Source organism: Carassius gibelio, chromosome B16 (genome assembly GCF_023724105.1).
Source record: "Carassius gibelio isolate Cgi1373 ecotype wild population from Czech Republic chromosome B16, carGib1.2-hapl.c, whole genome shotgun sequence".
NCBI classification, from domain to species: Eukaryota; Metazoa; Chordata; class Actinopteri; order Cypriniformes; family Cyprinidae; genus Carassius; species Carassius gibelio.
Genome location: NC_068411.1, coordinates 10,535,053 through 10,556,687, shown reverse-complemented (window position 1 = coordinate 10,556,687; position 21,635 = coordinate 10,535,053). Strand labels below are relative to the sequence as shown.

Here is a 21,635-nt window from a genome sequence, read left to right as displayed (position 1 = left end):
AAAGTGCTGTTCCTTCTATTCTGGCAGCCACAAACACAACAAGACGACATTATAGACGACTATATGCATGCTAAGTAAATACTGAGAGTGGGTCCCTAAACTAAAATGTTAACATACAAATTGTACTATGTGGATTTTAAATATGATATGACATAACATCTTCATCTATTCAGAGAATAGTAACATGTAACATATATGACAATATCAGTATTTCATATATCACATTTCTGTATAGGATGTGCCAGACACAATAGATCCTCAAAGAACTTCTAGTTTAATTCATAGAAAGAATCTGAATCAGATTCATGATACAGAATCCTCAAGTTCTTAGAAATACCAAGAAAAGGAAAACTAACTTCCAGGAACAAGGAACCATATGTTGTCTTGATTCACTCTAAAAACAGCTATAAAACTAGAGCCCAAAAAATGTACAGCTCTGAAAATACCAGTGCGCTCCATCAACAGGCACTTTAATGGCTAACACAGTGTGAGAAAAAAGCCATTATGGCTGGTAAGCTAATGACAACCCCACATTTCTGGAGCAGTTCATCTTCAAATGGCAAAAGCAATGTTCCTTTGACTAAAAACATCCTCTTAGACTAAGCTAAGAAGACACAAACATACGCCAAACTTGCATACTTTTACCATTCACAGAAACTGGACGAGTTCTCACTTGAAATTAAAAAGATGTACTGCCTCACGATTTACAGTTTGCTTGGTATTCTGCATATCAATTCAATTTAACAACCTACAGGACTTCCGGTTATGGCGTCTTAGTGAGAGGCTGCATGCTCGCTGTTAAATCCCTTGAAACTATCCTTAACTTGGACCAATAAACATAATTTTACTTGCTCTTGACCCACACACTTCTACTGGACAATATGCCACAAAAAATTGCTAAAACTGGCCAACAACCAGGTAAAACGGATTCACGAGGAAAATGGGCTAATGTGGACATGGCTAATGCTAGCAAAACACAGCTGGATAGTTCCAATGAATCCAATACACAGGAGGTATCGGAGACTCCAGAGGCACCCGTAACCCCGGAGGCGCAGGTGATGCAGAGTCTGACAAACAGTGACATTCTCAAGGAAATTATGTTGTTGAAAAGGTGACATGGCTAAAAAAAATTGAAAAAAAAAAAAATAATTGCTGAAAGCAATTAACGATATAAAAGGGGATATACATTTGCACTCTCAAAGAATCAATGAGATGGAGAAGCTAATCTCTTAAACAGAAGATGATCTAACCTCTCTTCAAGGCAAAGGTATAATACTGGAGAAAACTGTAGAGAATCTTTGTGACAGAATTACAGAGCAAGAAGACAGGAGCAGACGCTCCAACTTGGGCTCAGATCTGTGTGGTTTCCTGGAGAAGTGGCTCCGAGATACACTAGGGGAAGGTTTCACTTTCTCCCCCATCATAGAGAGAGCACACAGGATCGGGCCTATAAATCTTCATCACCACAGGTGGTAATAATAACGTTTCTGAACTACCGGGCCTGGGAAGCAACCCTGAGAGCCGCAAGGAAGATGACGGAGGTACACTATGAGTCGCTTCAACGAGTCGCTTTTTTCCCTGACCTGTCCACGTAAACACGCAAACTGCAGCAGTGCTTCAACGGTGAGAAAACCCAGCTTCGTGCACTGAATATTTGGTATGGCATACTGTATCCAACCCATCTGATCATCATGCACAATGACAAACACAGGATTTTTAAATTGGTTGCTGAGGCTGAAGAATACGTTCAGGAAATAAGCTCGCAGACTTGTGACAACTCCGAGACTAAAACTAAGCTTTGTGCTCACTGCTTTTTTTTATCCTGAATGGAGCCTCTGACGAGTAATGGCCGTGAAAATGGGCAAATTCAAGGGATGCCGTATTTTCAGCACTATAAGGCGCACTTAAAAGCCTTTAATTTTTTCGGAAAACAAAAGTGCGCCTTATAATCCGGAACGCCTTATATATGGATCAAGGCGGTCTGTCAAAATGTTGACATTCCCTTAAGCACAGCTCCATCTAGTGGATGCATAACGCAAACCCAGTCAAATGTTTGACTGCAGTATATTCTATTCTATGCACCTTATAATCCGGTGCGCCCTATATATGAAAACAGTTCTAAAATAGCCCATTCATTGAAGGTGCACCTTATAATCCGGTGTGCCTTATAGTGCGGAAAATACGGTAATTTTGTAAGTTGCCTTATTGTTAAAATACGTCCTTTTTTATCACACACTAGGTATTCGTTAATGTGCGTCAAGTTTTATTATGGTCCAAACATTTCTATTACATCAAGCCCATGTGTGTCTTTTATGTGTGCAGATTAACACGTTACCCACTATGTGGATTAAACATTTTATATAACCCAAGTTCCTAGTTCCTTTAACATTAAAGGGTTTAGCATTTCCACACATTTCGTTCGGGGAAATTTGAGGGGTTTTGCGATAAGGGGCTCACTCCATATTTTTTGTTTGATGACTCAGATTTTTTTGGAAGGAAGTTACTACATTTGTTTCCTGTTTGATTGAATGTAACATGCCTATGGATGGCAAAGTCTGCTTGCTGCACATTTTTCCAAATGGTTTTAAAGTGGCTACAAAAAAGAGGAAGCTTGTTAGTTTCTGCTTATTGCAGTCTAAACATGTAATCGCTCTGAAAACTGGAAGAACACAGAAAGACCAAAGATAAACCAGTGGATTAAACTAATGTCTAGAAACCTGGCACTGGAGAAACTGACCTACATTGCGAGAGGAAAAGTTGAGGATTTTAAAGAAATGTGGTTTCCTTTCATGCGCCTTGTAAAAGCATGTGACGTAAAAAAAATGTTGCTGATGGAGTGAGGATGGGGTTCTCACGGCTTGTTCTTTTTTTTTTTTCTTTATATATATATATATATATATATATATATATATATATATATATATATAATGTCAGTATATATATCAGTGGCATAGGCAGAAATTGTATTTTGGGCGGGCCATTAAAAAAGTGAGTGGGCCTATAGTTTTTCCTCGAAAAAAATATGACTTAAATAATAATAACACCTTATAGAGTGGAAAAAAGAATAGACAAACTGCAAAAACAATTACACCTTTATTTTACAATATTCAGCAAAGACAATAACAAAACACTGTCTAATCATCGTGTTCAACCAACAGAGCTCAATAAAGGCTGGACAAACCACCAGCATAGATAATAACCTGTCTATTTTATTCAAGTTAGTCAGCAGGGCAGACAGTTAACCCGAAAATATAGGCTAAAAGTAAAATAAATTCAAATAATGAAAACTCTCAGTAGAGCATGGTTTGAAATAAATAACAACACACTCCCTACAAAAAATCGCATCCTTAATTACACTGTACTTCAACCAATAAAACTGTCCATACCACTTTGATGAGAAGCTGCTTGACATTCCATTCTTGAAAGTCCACTGAAATACCTTCAGATTGGGTTGTAAAGGTGGTTCATCTATTGCAGTAAGATCGGCGGGTGAACCCGCGTCAGGCTGACAGGGAGAGAGCACTGGCACTGCCGCCAGGGAGCAAGCGACGGCCGCCACCTGCACCTGACTAGCCTTCTTCTGGGTTAGATGAAGGCAATGGCTTGTCAACTCTTTATTTTATTTTATTTTTATTTTTATTTTTTTATGTAAAACATTAAAGAAACTTGTTTAGCCATTATTATGGTGATTAAAGACACCAATGTGTCCCTGAGCAAGACACTTAACCCCTAGCTGCTCCTGAGGCGTGTGACCTCTGACTTATATATAGCAATTGTAAGTCGCTTTGGATGAAAGTGTCAGCTAAATGATTAAATGTAAATGTTAATGTAATACATTGGCTAAAAGCCGCCAGAGGCCGCCGCTCAGAGAGTCTTCGTGTCACCCTAGCAACCATAGCAACCAATTAGGCTTACGTACCGGAGGGAGGCTTTCTACAACTTGCTTCAACAATTCCATTTTATTCGGAAAACAAATTAAACACACACACCAGTCAACAATAAATCAGGTTTATATTTATATATTTCCTTAAATACATTTGAATAATAAAAATAAACTAAAAATGTATTTTAATCAAATTTGCCTGGGCGGGACAGTGAGTAATGTGGGCGGGCCAGTGCAACCCTGGCCCATTACTGGCTATGCACCTGATATATATATATATATATTTCTTTCTATATTTTTTATTTTGTACGTCTGGGAAATGGTTAAAAAATTAAATAAAGATATTTGTGAAAAAAAAAAAAAAAACTTAACCAGCCTACATGATTTATTATGTTATTATATCAGGGCATCTTTAAATATGGCCACGCAGGAAAAGTAAGTAAATTAGTGTAATGCTGGCTTAGCTATATATTTTTACACAATTCAAGCCCACATTTAATAAGGATTTGAAATTAGGGGCTAAATCTTTCAGAGCAGTTCACACATTAGCTCATCATCTTAATTGAGAGCACAAAGGCAAGAGGCACAGCTCAATAAAAGCCAGTTCAGCAGTTCCTTTAAAACAGTAGTTAGGGAGCACTCCTTGAAGTGCTGTGGCAGGCCTCCAGTCCCCCTGCATTAGCCAAAGCTGGAGCCTGGCCCAGAATCCCACTTACTTAGCAGACTTACACAGGCACAGACAGATGCTGTGGGCGGATTCATTTTATTTACCACTATCTAAAAACATCTACCATTCCTCTTCCTCCTCCCAAATGCATTGAAAATGCTTAGAGGGGTTGTCTGTGACATACGCTTCTTTAGCTATGGTTACTCAGACCACATGGGCCTTCCTAAACTCTCTTAAAATACTATTTTCGAACTCTAGATTATTTAACAATGTCCACGTATGGATTGTGTCATCTTTGATTTATTTTCCCTACTGACCCCTCATGAACAAATTTCTAATTTGGTAAAAAAATAAATAAATATATATATATATATATATATATATATATATATATATATATATATATATATATATATATATATATATATATATATATGTATAATGAAATTGACACGCTAACATCAGAGCTTTGGGGTATTTTGCATTAAGAAGTCCTCTAGGGACAAAAGTGGGTGTCCCAAAGGAAGACATGCCAAATAATCAAGCTGAACCAATACCAGATCTCCACGATGCGATATGCCTGATTGATCGTTCTTCCGTAATTTAACGTATTTAATGTGAATATAAGCAATGCCAATCGAGGAGAGCCCTTCAAAACCAGCCAGTTACCCCAAAAGAACAAGGCTAGAATTAAGATGCTCTTACGTCATGTTTCACCATGTGAATTCAATGTGTTCAGCCCAAAGGAATGCACACTGATGCAATGGCCATTCCCTGTAACCCCATCTTCATTCAGGCTTAGACTGTAAATATACTGCTCATGTCAGGTACTTTACATTCAAAATACACAGAAGCCCTCAACTTTACCTCTCACATGCTCTCAGAAACCAAACAAAAACTTCAAAACTAAAGTAGATGAACTATCAGTTCCTCTTCAGGAACTTGAGCTCCACCCAATACTAAAATGGAAAACGCTATGGGGAACACCTTTGAATTGGGGCGACTCTGAATATCGTGTGCAATCTGTCCAATGGAAGGGCGTGACATCACAGGTGGGGTGACGTAGCAACCAGGAAGCTATAAAAGCATGTCCCGCACAGCTGGCATCAGCTTCGCATTTTTAAACAAGCGCTCTGTGTGTGCATGTCATCAGTCTGTCTTATCAGTCTTATTTATTGTTGTCGTTGCTCTCGTGGGGTATCTGGGAGGGAGATGCCCCCGCCACATACCAGCTCCTCATACCGCGAAGCGCAAAAACAGAGCATCTGGGCCGGGGACTTCTAAGCCCAAAACAGATCTTAGGGCAGTCATTGAAGCTAGGTAGTCCTTGGCCAAGAAGTCCTGACATGGGGGGCTCAGGACTTGAAAGGTCGGCCCCTACTGGGGTACAGTAGGGTACACCACATCACACGTTGCCCGTCTAGCCTCAGTTCCCTCGAGAATTCGGTCTGCTAACCCTGCCAGAGCTCCAGGGCACAGCAGCTTCCAGCGAGCGCTGCTCTCAGTCTCTTCCGCCTGCGAGAGTAGTGGAACTGAGAGGCTCGCCACCCCTTTGGGGGTCTCAAAAACAGTTAGATCGGGTGCCTCCTGCTGGTGCTCTGCTTCAAGGCACCGATTTAGCTGCCTAAATAACACCAGAGGTCAGTCCCAAGAAACTGATTCCCTTAGTAGATATTTTGCAGCTTGGAACTACAGCCAAAGGTATCTCAATGGGTCCTGCACACAGTAGAAAATGGCTATCACATTCAGTTCAGCTCTCCACTGCCGAGATTCAACAGGGTTATCCGGATGTTAGTCGGACCCGAGCAGCCTCTGGTTATGGAACAAGAAATGAATTCCATATTTAGGAAGGAGGCCATCGAGGTGGTCCCTCCTCAAGACAGGGAATCCGGGTTTTACAGCTGGTATTTCATAGTTACTAAGAAGGATGGGGGGGGTTGCGTCCGATCATAGATCTGCGACATGTTAAATCGCTCAGTTATGAGGCTGAAGTTCAAAATGCTCCCCATCAAGCATGTTGTATTTCAAATCAGGTCAGAGGACTGATATGTCATGAAAGATCTCAAAGATCTCATACTTCCAAGCCTCCATCCTTCCACAACACAATAAGTTTCTGAGGATCGCTTTCAGGGTCAAAACATACCAATATCGAGTACTTTTGCACTCTCACCCCACACGTTTACAAAGTGTGTAGATCCGGCTCTGGTTCTACTGCGACTGCAGGGAATCCACATACTAAATTATATCGACGATTGGTTGATTTGAGCTCATTCAGAACAGATGGTGGTTCGACATTGAGACGTCATTCTTGCCCACATGGGTTTGAGACTGAACACCAAGAAAAGTGTGCTTTCTCCATTACAGAGAATCACTTATCTAGGCGTAGTGTGGGATTCGACCACGATGCAAGCACGTCTGTCCCCTGCTCATATCAAGTCGATCCTCACTTCAGTCAAGAGAGTCAGAGAAGGCCAGTCACTCGATATCAAGCAGTTTCAGACATTGTTAGATCTGATGGCTGCTGCGTCCAATATGATACTTTTTGTCCTGCTGTACATGAGACCCCTACAGTGGTGGCTCAAGACCAAGGGATTTTCCCAGAGGGGGAATCCACTTCAAAATATCAAGGTCATGCGGTGATACCTCCGTGCCTTAGACATGTGTAAGAAACCTTGTTTCTTGAATCAGGGCCTGGTGATGTGAGCTCCTTGTCGCCATGTAACGCTAGCGATGGACGTGTCCCTCACTGGCTGCCCAGACAGTAACATAATGTTGGCCCAAATCCGGCCCACATCTGGCCCGCATGAAATCCATGCAGGCCAGATGTGGGCCGAATCTGGACCGAAACTGCTTGCTGTCAGGGTGGGATGCAGTCATGAGTGGCCACCCTGCCTGCAGTCTGTGGAGTGGTCGCCATCTGAAATGGCATATCAATTGTCTAGAGATGCTAGCTGTGTATCCAGCATTATAATATTTCCTCACAGACCTGAGAGGTCACCATGTATTGGTGCGCACCGAAAACACATCTGTGATCAACCACCAAGGAGGTCTGCGTTCACGACCCCTGGCACAGCAGATCCTTGTGTGGTCCCAGGACAAACTCCTCTCAGTTAGAGCAGTATATATTCCTGGAAATCTCAATGTAGGAACAGACATTATGTCGAGACAAGGGCCGAGGCCCGGGCAAATGGAGGCTTCGTCTATACACATTTTTCCCCTGATCGCTCTGCTCCCGGGAGTTCTGCCTAGAGTACACTGGGACAGGGTCTGTCTTCTATTAGTGGCCCCATTCTGGCCGGGCCGAGTACTGTTCTCAGATCTGATCTCACTCCTCGAAGGCTCTCCATGGGAGATTCCTATCAGGACAGATCTACTCTCAAAGGCGCAGGGAACGATAATCCACCCTCGCCCGGAGTTATGGAAACTGTGGGTGTGGCCCCTGAGGGCCCCTGAGACCATCCTCCAAGTCAAGTCAAGTCAACCTTTATTTATATAGCGCTTTAAACAAAATACATTGCGTCAAAGCAACTGAACAACAGTCATTAGGAAAACAGTGTGTCAATAATGCAAAATGACAGTTAAAGGCAGTCCAATCCAGAGCTTCCTCAACAAGGAAACTCTACGCCCTGAGTTGGAAACTCTTCACCATGGTGCAGAGACCACCAGCTTGACCCTGCTAACTGCCCAGTCAGTACAGTTCTGAAGTTTCTACAAGCCAAGATATATCAGATCGACATCTGACCCTTAAGACTGCCTTACTTCTCTAAAGAGAGTTGGAGCTATTCAGGCCCTCTCAGTGGCCCCTGCTTACCTTGTCTTTGCACCCTGCATGGCCAAAGCATTTCTGTACCCCCGAGGGGGTTATGTTCCAAAGGTTCCCTTTGTCACACCACAACCTATAGTGCTGGAGGCATTCTGCACTCCTCCCTTTTGTGAGTCGACCAGGACAAAGTTTACTTGATTAAGAGCTGCCCTGTGAAGCAAGTCAGACCAATTGCTTGTGTGATATGGTCCCCACAAGAGGGGCCCTTCTGCATCTAAACAGACCCTTAGTCATTGGATACTTGAGGCTATCAACCTGACCTATGAGTCCTCTAGTCTCCCCTTGTCGATAGGAGTCAAGGCTCACTCTACACGGGGTATTCATAAGGCCTTCTTAGCAGGTGTGTCCATGCTTGACATCTGCAACACTGAGGTGTGGTCTAAGCCCTCAACCTTGGTGAGATTTTATGATCTAGATATGCGAGCCACTCCTGGCTTTTCTGTTCTCTCACCTTAGCTGTGCTCTTCAGACTAGGCAGGGATTTGGAAGTCTGGTGGCATGGGCACCTCGTTCCCCATAGCATTTTCAAGACACAGCTTCTCGTAACCCTCGAGGAACCATGGTTACATGTGTAACGTTGAGACGTTCCTCTTCAGGAAATCGAGCTGTGTCTTGATCCCATACTCCCAGCACCCCTGTCAGCACTTGTTTCTCTACTCATAGCTGATGCCAGCTGCGAAGCACGTGCTTTTATAGCTTCTTGGTCGCTACATTACCCCGCCCGTGAAGTCATGTCCTTCCATTGGACAGATTGCACACCATATTCAGAGTCGCTCACGCAAAAGGCATTCCCCATAGTGTTTTCCATAGCGTTTTCAGTGCAGCATCTCATTCCCTCAAGGAACCATGGTTACATGCGTAACCTTGATACATTTTTACAGAACACAATAAAATAATAATAATAAAAAAAACATCAAAAAGGAAGAAGACGGAAGGCACTAAATGTATATAAATTAATAAATAAACATTTAATTATAAATGATGTATTAAATATTATGAAGAAATGGATTCATAAAATGATGCAACGATATTCATAATATAGCACAGCCTCTCATAACTTGGTTAAGAATACATTTAAATGCATGCTTACTGTATATATCTTTAAAATAAAAAGGTCAGTTTAAACAAAAGCCCAAAACATTACACTGTCATTAACATTTGCCATTTCTTCACAATGATCTGCTTTAGTAAACAATACTACTACTTACATTATTATACTCCAAACAAATGTACTTGCCATATGACTCTGATGTAGTTTTGAAATAATGTAATTACTAATTCCTTTAAAAATGAAATACTAAATACAATTCTGAAGTTAAACTGGCTGGTACTGCAATAACTTTTCCAGTTTGTTTTTTTAAGGCATATTATAAACATATTGTATAGTGGTTTTGGAATAAAAATATCTTACAATGACAATAACCTTGAAGAGTCTGGGTAAACAGTGTAATAGAAAAAGAACAAAACAAATACCTGGTAATTTGGATGGTGTAGAAAATAATCTGGACATCCGGCCACAGCCATGATACACACTTTGTAATGTCTCTCTCTGATATCACATCCACTTCAGATAAGATGAGGAAATGTCTGAAATTAAACCAAAACAAAAATATTATATCAAATGATTCTTCAAAGTAAAATAAAAGCAATCTCTTTCTTAGTCGAGTCTAAGTAGTTGCTACCAATACAGCACAGGGCACTTCTTAACCCAATCCACAGGGTTAGTAGACAACATAAGAATAAAAGCAGGGAAATACAGAATCTGAGCTGACCAAAATCTACACAGAGATGGTGCATGAAACACTCTCTAGGTTGTCTTCTTAAAACTCAAGGCACTTGGAAAGCAACTTTGCTTGCAATGTGAGGAGAGAAGGAAGATGTTAAACAAACAGATCATACGGAGCTCCAAATAGTGAACATTTCCACTGAGACCAAAATTATATATTTTCACTCATATAATGGTACCTTATTTTCAGAGGGTAAGATTATGTAGTCTAGCAAGCTTAAACATACGCATTTATTTTGCTGCTTCACCATTTCGAAACAGAAAAATAAGAAGGCACAACTAGAGTTCACAGAAAACTTTGTACTTTTGAGACACATTCACACCAATGATAAATGATGATTCATTCACACCAGTTGATAACTATAGCTCTAAACTTTTAATATTTGTGCTAGTTCTATGAGAATAGATCTATACAACAGCTTCAACTATAAAGTCATAGATAGGGTGACCAGAAGTCCCGTTTTTCCTGTATTCTATCTCTATTTTTAATTTCCAGACTTATTACGAAAATATCATGTTTTGTCCAAAATTTCTTTATGACTGGGTTATCAGAGATCTTGGTCACATGAGAACCGCCTAATCAAAGGTAACCAAGCCCATCGTAGAAAAAATTACCATCCAATCACAACTCATTACGGATTAACTGTGAAGATTAGTGAAGGCAGTTAGACAGAATCACGTTGAATTATTCTGAGAGAACAACCGTCTGGATATAAATCCCTTACATAGAGTAACAACCGGTAAAAGCAGATAACACAGGCTCATCCGGGTAACAGCAGTCGGCGCTGTACTCTTGCTTTAACTATTTTTAGGTGGAAGCTTTGCATTTGTTTGGCTATTAAAACTGTACAATTATTTCATTATGTCATCCTGGTATCCCAGACTCACTCTCGTTTCATTCAAATACAGCTGCATTTGAAAAACAAGTGTATTTCATTTGCATCTCTATCGTAATTTGTCTTATGGTTTGTTTCTGTTCTTTTTTTATTTAACAAAAATAATTATATATATATATATATATATATATATATATATATATATATATATATATCAAATAGATATCGTGAAAAAAAAAAATCTTATACCCTGGTTATATTGCCCACCCGTATCATATTCCAACATGAGAAATCTGGTCACCCTAGACATTGAGCAACAATATCATTGGAATCCCTTTCAGGAGGATTTCTTTTTCTTTTTTTTAAGCTTATAAAACCATAAAATCATTGAGAACATGTTGTTTATGCATTGTAACCCTTGTTCCCTCAAGGAGGGAATGGAGATGTCTCGTCGGTGAGCAATGAACTGAGATATCAATTTGATAGACCAATCTACTTTGAGTGTAAACTAAAACAGCCAATGCACATTGGCATGCAATTATTGCTGCCGCTGATCACAGCGTGAGTATAATAAGGCAGCAAGTGATGGTGTTCGCTGCCTCCTTGGGTAGGTCACCTAGAACCTCCGCATCCCATCCAGGAACCAGACATGGAGTTGGACCAGACAACTCTAGGCAATTAAGTCATTGCCACCATCACCGGAGGACAGCAGTGCAGCAGAATATTCCTCAAAGAGCTCTCCCTCCGATGCTGAGAACGACATCTGGTTAGGGGGAGGTCCACTGTATACCACTGGTACATTCATTGAAGAGGGTCCAGCACGTTCCATGGATCACTCCACTGGATCGGAGGTGCTAGAGTAGTGATGGTCCCCAGAGGGTTGGTTCTCTGCGGGGTCTGTTTGAGGCAGCAATCGTGACCATCATCCAGGGCCAGTTAACGACCGTACCCAGAAACGCATGGGTGAAACGGCATCCTTATAAGGACGATCTGTCGTCTTTACAAAGACGTGCTCGTTATTGTTGTTTTTTTTTGAGAAATTGCTCTTTTAGGGAAATGCTCCTTTATGTTCTAAGGTGCAGAGGAGAGTGGCCGCTTGCAGCACAATAGGGGGTAATGCAACCTGAAGTGCCCAACCCACTCAACACAGGAATGACCACCACTTAAGCACCATACCACCAACATCAAAAGCTTCCTAGAACATGTTGAACTCATAGCTCACTAAAGACACTTGGATGGAGCAGAACGAGGTTGTCGCTGGCTCCGATGCAAAAAGACGGTATGTATTGCACCTGCTGCCTTAATACACTCACGCTGTGATCAGCAACAGCTAGATGCAATAACTGCATGCCAATGTGCATTGGCTCGTTAAGTTTACACTCCAAAGTAGATTTGTCTATCGAAGCGATGTCCCAATTTGTTGGTCACTGACGTAACGTCGAGAGTGACCGACTGGAAGGTAACTATCAGAATCCATCTGGATTTAAAGAGCTCAAATAGGAGTTAAACATCATTCTTTTACTTGATCTGGAGAAACTGTGCATCACTCAAAAGTTTAAAGACTCTAGCTTTAAAAAAAAATTTGACCAATGTTTCGATAAAACATTGTTGCAGTGACAGTTATTTAGTAATTTATGTCAGGAGTGCAAGATAATAGAGCATCACAGTCCCGTCCACAGCTGGAGAGAGCTCTGGTGCCGGAAGTAAATTTCCCATTCATTTCTCCCATTGACTTTCAGAAAAATCTGTATCTAAAGAGTTTTAGAGCATGTGTGAGGATAACCAGCTACGACTGAACTCATAAGCATATAACATATAATTTCGAGTGAAAAAATTAAGAGAAAATCCAAAAAAAGTCAAAGGTACAAGACTGTGTACATATTTTCATTTCGAGCGCAGGAACTACTCATCCCATAAACCACCGCGCCTCATTGAATTCGACTGAAGCCCACAGCCGCGAACGAGCCTTTTGAGCGACTTCCAAATCTGATGACGGCCGCTCACGCAAACTTTTTCCTCCAGTGAATTTTATTTTATATAGTGAATGTAGTGAATTTACAATCGTGTAAATAAATAGTGTTTTATATAGGTATTGTGTATTGATTTTTATATTTATCATCGTGTATTTTATATATGTGCGTGTGTGAAAGTGGTTAACAATAACGTCAGTTTCATGGTGCAGAGCTTTGTAACGTTACCTGACTGCAATCACTGCTCAGTCGCCAACACATGTCATTGCCATTACACAAATGTTCAGTAAATGCACAAAAAGGTATGCCTAGGCTAAATATTGTTTTGACAGTGGCATTATAAAATGCTTAATATGACTCACACCATATGAAGGCTACAGTAGCCTAGCTAAGTTACCAACCTCCCTGCAAAACTCTCATGGCAAGGAGATCATGATTGTACTGATAAGTCTACCGTGCAAAAACGCAACACAGGTTTTTTTTTTTATTTTTATTAATGATCTTCTGTCTTCATGGACCTTCGCGGGGTTTAACCAGACGGTTACACGAGCTCCACCAATCAGATGCATCACTGTGGGATTGTGCGATTGTTCAGGATTGTGGGTAATGAAGTACTTAGCCAAGACATCGCTAATAAAAGGCATTTATATCAAAACAAGGTTAGTGCCCCATGATCCTTTTGCGTTTATATGAGCATACACTATCGCTTAGTACAGCCGTAGCTGGTTTTAAGTCTACCATGTATGGTTACGTTTTTATGGCTTATACCCCAAATGTCAATGCAGATATTGCATTGAATTTTTACTTCCGGCACCAGCTGTGGGCGGGACTGTGATGCTCTATAAATCCGTTTTATGTCACATTTTTTATGGAAATTCACCACTCATTCATATTCAGTCACATCTGCAGCGATTTATTTGTGTTCACATAGATTCACTGAACAGCATCAATAAGGGTTTATAGTCCAAAGATGCATGCACATGGAGATATTTCGATATATTTACTCATGTTTACTTCATATTTCTTCTGACAGAATCATTATTTCTATTCATTTTCCACTGATTTACGCGATCTGCGCTGCGATTAGCGCTGTCTCTGTGTGTGTGCAGTCCTTCGCCAAGACAACATCATTGTGTCACATGCTTCCTGTATGTACTGAATCAAGTAATGCTTACCAGGAAATGACTATGCGGTTGCTAGTATTCTGGGGGTTTGCTAACAGTAAAGAAAAAAAGCAGCATAGTATTCTCACACAACAAACTAGCAAATGACAACTGTTCATAGTATAAAGCTGAATACATCAGTTAAATATTATGTGCTTTATAATATATAAAATAATAGACAAGCTTGACTGTGGTTGTGTGTGTATTTGTTCAATTTCTAGTTTGACAGTGGTTCCTTCTTCAGAACCCTCATTGATGTTCTTAGAGGCCCTGTTTTTGGCCCCTGCAATTACATAATGGAGTCAGGTCTGCACGTTTCACAGTGTCCAATCCTGCAACAAAAGAGTGGGCAGCCCCAGGGGATGATGTCATCACATTTAATCATATGATTGACCTCCGGACCACGCAGGTCTGACAGCTCCTCTTTTGGTATCTAATTTCATTCAGTGTGCCTGAATCAGAATCAGTATTCAGAAGCCTGCTGAGCACTGAGTCGCACTCCTCAATCTCTCAATGCCTGGTTCAGTCAGCTATAGAACTAAAAAGAAGAACTGGGGGAGCCAGCAACACCTCAGCAGGCATCTGTCTCTAAGGGAAAAGTAAGGGCCCCAAGGTTCTGAAAAGGAGACACAAATTGAGTAACATAGGTACAGTCTGTCTGCAACTAACTTTGAAACATACAAAAACAGAAAAAGTATTTTTGAAGTAGAAACTACAAACTAAAAAAATTGAAATTACAAATGAAATAATATTGAACCAAAGTTTTGGGAAATTGCTTGGTCATTGTTATGAGAAAAAGTCATATATTTGAATACCTTAAAGTGTTAGCTAAGCTCACCCAAAAATAAAAAATAAAATAAAAATAATAATAATCTCACCCTCAAGTCATTCCAAAACAATACAAATCTCATTCATCTTCTAAACAGAATGATTTTTTAACTAAGACGATGGAAGAAAATAAATCTATCTACCTACCTGCCTATCTACCTGTCTGTTTTAAACTAGTTGTTAAACAATGCTATTCCATTGAACGTGCATTAATCTAAAAGTATGATGCTTCAAAGAGTTCAGAACAGAACACGTTGTTCATGAAATCTCTTCATCATACTGTATGAATCATTTTCATTAATTTTATCCCCATAAGAACACAATTCCCAACTTGATTCAGTTAAACTAACCACTGATAAATCATACAGTAAATTCCATTAAAATAATAGTCAAACTCAGGCTTGCATGAGTAGATATAGCACTGAGCCATGTAGAGCAGCTAGCACTGAAATCACACAGTAAGAAGAGCCAAGAAGTTGGTCACAAATTCAGGTGTGACATGGCAAACAGCCTCAACATTAATTCATCATAAAGGGTGGAAAAAAATAATACTACTGTATTATCTTTTATATTTTAGCATGGTGGTTGGTGGAATTGAGCTGCTTTGTTTGTTGGTGTTTCTAAAGAATCCGGTTTAAAGTGTCAAAGGTCAAAGCACTTAAGCCGTGTTAACCTTGTAGACAGTTTTACAGCAACCAAATGGAATATGGCACTCAAGTTGTATGGACTACATTGACAATATTTTAATTTTTGCAACAACTTTAAAATGATATGCCCAGTGAGCTGTGCTAAAAGCAAGTTCTGTTTTATCTAAAAAAGATGAATGTGAATCTGGCAGCATTTTATTATCTTGGTTGTTTTACACATTGCATCACTAAGTAGTATCAAGATAGTAGTGCTAAAATGTATCGCATGTGAAATGCTGTACCAGGTGGGCTACTGAGAATGTTTAGTATGTCTAAAAGGCTATATACAAATGGAGCTGGTTGTGCTGGTTATGTTTAACAAAAACTAGGTATAGATGCACAGAAGAATGTAAAGAGAATATACACTCTACCTTGAACTCTACAGCTCTCTGTGTGTGGCTTGTTTGTTTGTTCTACAGATTTTCCAAGCACAAAAGCTGAATTGTAGAGTGAGCTATGACGGCATGAAATGTTTGTTGGACACTGTGGTAAGAAGTTCATGTGTGCTTACACAGTAAAAGGAGAGCTTTAATATCTAGCAGTGATAAGCCCTGAAGCAAAGGCAAAGGCCAAGCCTTTGGGATATTGACCAGCCACCAGCTATTTAAAGTAAATCCTTATTGAAAAAGTAAAAATAGTTCCCCTGAACTTCTTCTTTTGTGCGACTTGAAGATGGAAGAAAATAAATCTATCTATCTACCTACCTGCCTATCTACCTGTCTGTTTTAAACTAGTTGTTAATATATTTCATTTTTCTTTTTTTACACTGCTAAAGTTTTGTATTGACCGAGCATAAAATCAAGTTTTTGGTTTTTTTGTTTGTTTGTTTTTTTAAGATAAAAAAAAAACTAAAACAATCTTTCTGTTCTGTGCTTGCTTCATTTGAGAAATATCCATGCATAACACCTGGACTTAATGAATGACCAGGCTGAGTTTATTTTGTTATGAATGATTTCTACCATTTGGTGAAATAACATGACAAGTATTTTACACTAGCAGCTATACCTTCAGACTGATGACAGAGTTCCACAAGGGCTGTCTTCAGCCCCAGAGAAAATTTCAGCTTCTCCGTGTGGTTGTCAGAGTCCATAAAACCACTGCGTAATGCAAGGCTGTCAGTGGGAAGGGAGGGAGGGAAGTGGCATGCCATATTACGCAATCTAAAGCTACAGAGAGAGTGAGAGAACCTGGCTGCAACTCAACTCCACTCTTCTCGAACACATCTGCACATTCACAGCATGTCTCTCAGTAATACTCAGTTCTCACATTATAAAGCAAATCTCACGGCTTATATTCATCCATGACATCGAGCAGGAATGGAACACTAAATCCTTTAATTCAGAAAACATCACAACTATATCCTAAAATATGCAGAGAGATACATGGTACTAAGGGAAAACACACAGTGAAATGGAATGTGGCACTTGAACGCCACAAAAGCATTTTTTAAACATACACAGCCATTTAATACAAGATGACCGGTGCAAAAAGAATATTTTCATACATTCCAGAAATTAGGCCAAAATGCATGGAATAAATTATCATATTGGGGAATACTGATAATGGGAAAGGTAGAAATTCGGCTCACTGCAATAACTCCACTTCCATTGAGATATACTGTATGTTAACTTCCAAACGTACTTGGTGCTTTGGCAACCCTCCTAAATTCCTTGCATTCTACAGGCTAAATATTTTCTTTCTTACTAAATGGGGCACACACGAAAATGTTTTGGTTATTTATAGACCCCACCATCCGTTCAGAATAAAAACAGCTAACCATTGAAGTAACCAAACAAAGTGTGGTCTTTACTTAGCTATTCAAATTGAAAATTGATTCCACATACAGTAACATATCACTTCATAAAACAGATCATGAGCAAAATATACTGTTCCAAATTTTGGGATCATAAAGACATTTTTTTCAGCAAGGACACATTTAACTGACAAAAAGTGACAGTAAAGACATTAATAATTAATAAATAAGTCGCCTTTAAAGATGTCCAAATGAAGTTCTTAGCAAAGCATATAACTAATCAAAAAAATAATTTTTGATATATCTACGTTAGGAAATTGACAAAACATCTTAACATGATCTTTACTTAATGGCCTAATTATTATTATTATTATTTTAATAAAAATAAAAAAATCTATAATTTTGACCCATACAATGTATTGTTGGCTATTGCTACAAATATCTGTGCTACTTATGACTGGTTTTGTGGTTAAGGGTCACACACACATACTGTGTGTATATATATATATATATATATATATATATATATATATATATATATATATATATATATATATATATATATATATATATATATATATATATATATATATATATATATATATATATAATCTAAAATAAATTATCCCAGTTAAATAAAATGATCACAGCATGCAGATTTCACTATATTGTTATATGTAAACAACATAATCAACTCTTCATACTGTGATCATTTTGTATTACTGGGAAAGATTTCAATTCTAGACCACTCCAACATACCCATGTAATATCCAAAAAGCACCATCTCCTCAGGAATGTTGGAAGCGAATTCTTTCCACATAGGGTACTGGGAGGAGAGCCGCAAAATGGCATGCATTGATTTGTAGGGCAAAGTGCAGCGATGAGAGAGACGAGCTGAAAATAGGACAGCAATAAAAAATGAGAAAGAGTGAGATTGGAAGTAAGAGAGAGGGACAGCAAAAATGCCTGGTTGGGAGGGACGCTAGAATGTGAGCTGCTCTGTCCAGCTGTGTGTCCAGAAGCAAAGGGGCATTTATTTATATATTATTTATATTTATATAAACACTTTTTTTGTGTGAACCTTGGAGTTGGAAAGTCTAGAATCAAAACATTTACACATTTTAGAAAATAAATAAAAAATGATATGAGCAAATATAAGTATTTCCCATTTAAGACACCTTAAACTATACCTGTAATATGACTTCAAAACCATACAGTATTGCCTATATTATTGCCTCCTCCCTCATGGGCCAGGGGCTTTAGCAATCTGTTATTGTCTCTCAGGATGAAAGACTCAGAACAGAGATATCTGTTGCTACCTTCCCGGTAACAGGACTGTTACAGTCTGTTACAGTCTCTTCCTTGACAAGACTGCGACTCAGAACTGTGTAGCTGTTATTGCCTCTTCCCTCACGGGACTCAGACTCAGTACAAAGACTGTCTTTTGGGAAGGTACCTTTATCTCTTTCTGATGAGGAGGAGAATGCAATCTGGCGCTTCTCCATTTCCAGGCTGTGACTGGCTTCTTCCATCAGAGTGGGGGACACAATGTGGCCCACCCTTCTTTCCTCCTGTGAAACTTTTTCCATAGTTCAAACATGAAGTTATTTGGCAATGTTACGAACACATTAAGTCTAAACGTGATGGAAAAAGATTGAACTGTCATGAATGCATTCATTAGTCTATTAAAAACTGAGTTTGTGTGAGATGTTGCATCACACATTGCTGTCACTGAGAATACCTTTCTGAATAAGTATGTAATGTGTGTGTTGTACTTTACATCAGTTTAAGATTTGAGAACATAGTTATGAATCGATCTCTGTGATCTCTCTTTATTTCAGTCACCACAGCTGCATCCAGAAGTCCTAAGGAATTTGTATGGCAATCACAGGCACAAAACCTTAGAAATGAGTCTGTTGGTGTGTGAAGAGCAGAAACTGCATTTTGGCCAATAGGAAGTCCTGTCCTCCTCGGGCTTTGTAACAAAGGTCTTCTTCTTGCCCTCTAAGATGTGTCTAGCTGTTGTCCTGGCATCTTTATCTGATGGTGTTGTACAGTTTGCCTATGTTAGTCCACCAAGATCCAATCAAAATGTAGCAAACCTTTGTCCACTATAGTAAACTGGGCCCTGGAATGAGCTGTCCACTACACAAGAAATCTTAAAATTATATGCTTCAAGAGTACCAGTAAAGTTATATATGCTAAGCACTATGTGGAATGACTGAATCTACCCAGAAAAAAAGTGACGTGACATACAGCCAAGTATGGTGACCCATACACAGAATGCATGTTCAACATTTAATCCATCCAGAGTGCACACACACAGCAGTGAACACACACTTGGAGCAGCAGGGCAGCCATTTATGCTGCGGCGCCCGGGGAGCAGTTGGGGGTTCAGTGCCTTGCTTAAGGGCACCTCAGTCGTGGTATTGCCGGCCCGAGACTCAAACCCACAACCTTAGGGTTAGGAGTCAGATTCTCTAACCATTAGGTCACAACATCCCCATAGAACTAGCAATAGTCCAAGGCTGAGTGTCCTAGAAAGAAAGGCATTGAAATAAAGGCCATCAAGAGTCATCTAGAAGTCTCCACACATTGGAGCATCAATCAAGAACAGTGCATGAAGATGAAAGCTACTAAAAAGTGTTTTGTTAAACCTAGGCATACCTGAACAATCAAAAGTCATGGCAGTGAAGCCTGCTCTTTGAGGGATGCTTCCTTAAATCAGGTACTGAAAAACCTATAATGAAGGGAAAGTTGGAAAGAGTAGAGAACATTCTTACTGAAAAAAAAAAAAAAAACTAAACAAAAAAAAAACTCTAAATGGTCGACAAGAGAACCAGGTCTGAGAAATCAGTTAGTCTTCAAATAGTAATGGAGATATAGCATGTGGGACAATAAACGTACTAGTCTAATTTCTGCCGGAAACAAAAAAAACCTGCAAAATCTGCAATTTCAAGTGCACATTGCATAAAGACTGAATCTGTGTCTCAAGATTACAAGTGTGCATGGTTTTAACCTATTTATAAAATTATAAAATAAGACTAAATGTATAATTTATACAAAAGCAGCCAAGTTGTGTTGTGAAATGTGTGGCAGGTGAATGGTTTTCTGCAGTAAATATGTTCCTCCTTTTTTTATAAAGTGAAGAAAGGACAAATAAACAATGATCTTTTGATGTAAAAAAAAAACATATTTAAAGACTATCTGGAATAATAAATTATATAAGAACATTTCTTTCAGATATTCAGCAAAGAAACAGTTATCCATAACTGAAATATCATAGGAAAAGAATACGGGTCATTTTAGACCCATGTTGTGTATTAGAGTGGGTAGTGATTAAAAAGTAATAAAGATTTGTGATGATCAAAAACAAGTTAATTGAGGAATTCCTGTAATTCTGAATGAAGAAATACATTTATTGCAAAAAAATGTCCAGTCACTTTGGACCCATGATGTGCATCAAAAGGTTAAGCATATCAGCTGCTAGAGATTTGGGAAGGAACAAATGTCAATCTTCCAGGATCCCATTATCAAACCAGTGCTGTCATATTGCAGAACTGCAACCTACCTGAAGTGCCCAGAGGCACAAGTTTTTCAGTGCTCAGAGACATGGTTGAAGACAAGGTCAAAACCGAACCAGCACTGAACATGACACATAAGTAGAAACATCAAGTCTTGGCCAAGAAATAACTAAAGACAGATTTTTCAACGGTTTTAGGGACTGATGAGTTAAGAGTGACTCTTGATGAACCGGATGGATAGGACCATGGCTGGATCAGTAATGGAAACAGAGCTCCACTTTGACTCAGATGCCAGCAAGGAGGCGAGTACTGGTTAGCATTATTAAAGATGAGCTTGTTGGACCTTTTCAGATTGAAGATGGACAGTGGTACGTTTTCTGCATTTATGAAAAAATGTCTCAGATTATGCATGTACATGGCTCCCTGAGAGGGAACGAGATGCTACACCCCCTTGGGGGCATTGAGGAACAATATGCAACCATGCTGTGCCAAGGCGTATTCCTCAGAAAAAGGCCATGCCAATGATGCCACAGGAATGGCAGAAATGGGAAACCCAATTAGATCAAGGAGAATGCCCACCCAAGAGCACATCTATCCTCAAATAGCTATGCTATGTGAGCCATATAAGCCTGGATACACAAGACCACTGAAGAGACTAACTAGAAGCCTCTAAAGGATCTCAAAGGTAGCTACTTAAATCATGCTAAGGAGAAATA

At 39.4% G+C, this 21,635-nt stretch overlaps 1 protein-coding gene across 4 annotated transcripts in view; it reads right to left on the bottom strand.

Moving 5' to 3' along the window:
- Positions 1-21,635, bottom strand: part of grb10b (growth factor receptor-bound protein 10b) — a 99,241-nt gene that overhangs the window by 66,993 nt on the left and 10,613 nt on the right. For all 4 annotated transcript variants that reach the window (XM_052578416.1, XM_052578418.1, XM_052578419.1 and 1 more), the window contains exon 2: positions 9,847-9,960. In XM_052578416.1, coding sequence (XP_052434376.1) covers positions 9,847-9,897 — 51 coding nt within the window. In that variant the 5' untranslated portion in view covers positions 9,898-9,960. The remainder of the gene's footprint in view (positions 1-9,846; positions 9,961-21,635) is intronic.